Genomic DNA, 2,338 nt, shown 5'->3' on the forward strand with positions numbered 1-2,338 from the left:
TTTCTAAGAAAAATTTTAAATCAATGGATATTTCTATTTTAGAAAAATAGAAAGAAATACCAAAGGAAATATAAATTCTCCACTGTTAAAAACCCTAGAATCTTGAAGTATAGGCATGGTACTGGAAATCAGGGCCTCAAATTATACTGTACTAGGTCTGGATCCTTGTGTAAAAGCAGGTTGGGAATGCTGCTTTCAGAGCAAGCCTGACAGGAGGATGTGCTAATACTTGGCACCAGGCTGTGACTTTCCATATTGAAGTCTAGATAGAATCTCTGCTGGAGTATTTTGGGGAACCCCAGCAGCAAAAAACTAAAGGTTCTTTCTATCGGGTCATGAGCCTTCCAGAATATAGAACTACCTGGGTTCCATGTCCATCTGGAGTGTGAAGGGTAGCTAGGACCAAATGGCAACTAGTCAAGGGCTCTGATCTACAGAACCTACACATCTATTATCAGCTCGAACCTCCTTGAGGAACAAGAAGCCTCACTTCCTAACAAAAGTCAACTTGCTCAAGATGTAGGATGGACAGGGACTCTTGCTACGGTTTCACCCTCTTGAGACATCCCTCATGCAAAGGCTCGTTTCCCCTTGAGCACCCTCCTTAGGGAGCCCTGCACATCAGGGTTCCGGAGGCTGTAGATGAGTGGGTTCAGCATGGGACTGATGATGGTGTTGAGGATGCCAACCCCCTTGTCCTTGTTGGAAGCCTCCACTGAGCCTAGCCGCATGTAGCTGAAGACGCCTGTGCCATAGAAGATGCCCACCACGGTGAGGTGGGAGCCACATGTGGAGAAGGCTTTCTTCCTGCCCTCCGCTGAGCGGATCCTCAGGACTGCAGCTGCCACATGGATGTAGGAGGTGACAATGAGAATCACAGGTGCACCTGCCATGAGGACACCCAGACCAAAGAGCAGCAGCTCGTTGAGCTGGGTGCTGGAGCAGGAGAGCTGGAAGAGCTGCGGGAGGTCACAGTAGAAGTGGTTGATCACACTGGGACCACAGAAGTTGAGTGTGGATATGGCTACAGTGTGGGTCAGTGCATTTGAGAAGGCACAAGCCCAGGACACAGCCACCAGTATCCTCTGGACTGTCGGGCTCATGCGGGTGCTGTAAGTGAGGGGTCGGCAGATGGCCAGGAATCGGTCATAGGCCATGGCTGTCAACAAGAAGCAGTCCACACCAGCCAGGAGGTGGAAGAAGAAAAGCTGTGAGAGGCAGGCTGCATAGGGAACTGTGCGCTTGTGGGACAAGAGACGACCCAGCATCGAGGGAACGGTGACGGTGATGCACCCAATGTCCAGCACTGATAGGTTCCCCAGGAAGAAGTACATGGGGGTGTGGAGTTTGGGCTCCACCAAGATGGCTGCCAGGATGCTGAGGTTGCCCCCGACAGTGACAAGGTAGGCAAAGAGGAAGAGTACAAAGAGAGCTGGCCACAGCCCTGGTGTCTCCACCAACCCCAGCAGGATGAATTCAGTAACAGCTGTTCCATTGGCCCCAGGTTCTGGCTCCATGGGTCCCTATAAGAAGATATCCCATAGGGGAAGGGATCAGTCTTTCCAAGTTAGTTGATCAGTAGAAATATATTGACTCGCTTTCAGATGTCAAGCCTCAGAGTAAATTCCCAAGTGTCCTAGTGGGTATTTTCTCTTTCAGGCCACACCTCACTCATTAACTTTCTCTGTCTTCATCTCAGTGTCCTTACCCAGTGTCCAGGTGAGTCACCTGCTGCCATAACTACATTGGACTTCCCCTCTTCCTCGTGAAAGATAAAAATCCCTTTCTTCCTTGGATTCCTAGAACCAAGGAAGGAGGCCCTCCCACCACCAACAACCCATATGAGAAGATTTGGGGAAAACAATGCTGAAGTAAAACTGAGCAGATAGTAAAATAGATAGTAAACAGACAGTAAAATAGAAAGGGGTAGAACTGATCGTGTTGTTGTTGTTGTTTAGCTGCTAAGTCACATCTGACCCTTTTGCAACCCCATGGACTGTGGCCCGCCAGCCTCCTCTGTCCGTGGGATTTCCTAGGCAAGAATACTGGAGTGGGTTGACATTGCCTTCTCTAGAAGATCTTCCTAACCCAGGGACTGAACCCTCTTCCCTGGGGGGATCTTTACCACTGAGTCACCAGGGAAGCCAGAATTGACCGTATTTATAAGGACTTTATAATTTACAATTGTCCTTATAAACATATTACAAAGAAATAAATATCTGGCCAACATCTAAGTGAGAAAAATATAAAGGTACACAAAATTAGGAGTTAAAAGGGCCAAAAATAAATAAAATAGAAATGGAACACTATTTGTTCCTAAGTTTGAACAATCAATTCA

General features: G+C 47.8%; 1 protein-coding gene across 1 annotated transcript; it reads right to left on the minus strand.

Annotated features, from left to right (window-relative positions):
• Positions 1 to 569: 569 nt before the first annotated feature.
• LOC128065076 (olfactory receptor 3A1-like) lies at positions 570 to 1,517 on the minus strand. The gene has a single exon (XM_052658185.1). The coding sequence runs from the start codon at positions 1,515 to 1,517 to the stop codon at positions 570 to 572; it is 948 nt and encodes a 315-aa protein (XP_052514145.1).
• Between the last annotated feature and the right edge of the window lie 821 nt (positions 1,518 to 2,338).

The sequence above is a fragment of the Budorcas taxicolor genome, chromosome 19 (genome assembly GCF_023091745.1).
Source record: "Budorcas taxicolor isolate Tak-1 chromosome 19, Takin1.1, whole genome shotgun sequence".
In the NCBI taxonomy this organism is placed as follows: domain Eukaryota; kingdom Metazoa; phylum Chordata; class Mammalia; order Artiodactyla; family Bovidae; genus Budorcas; species Budorcas taxicolor.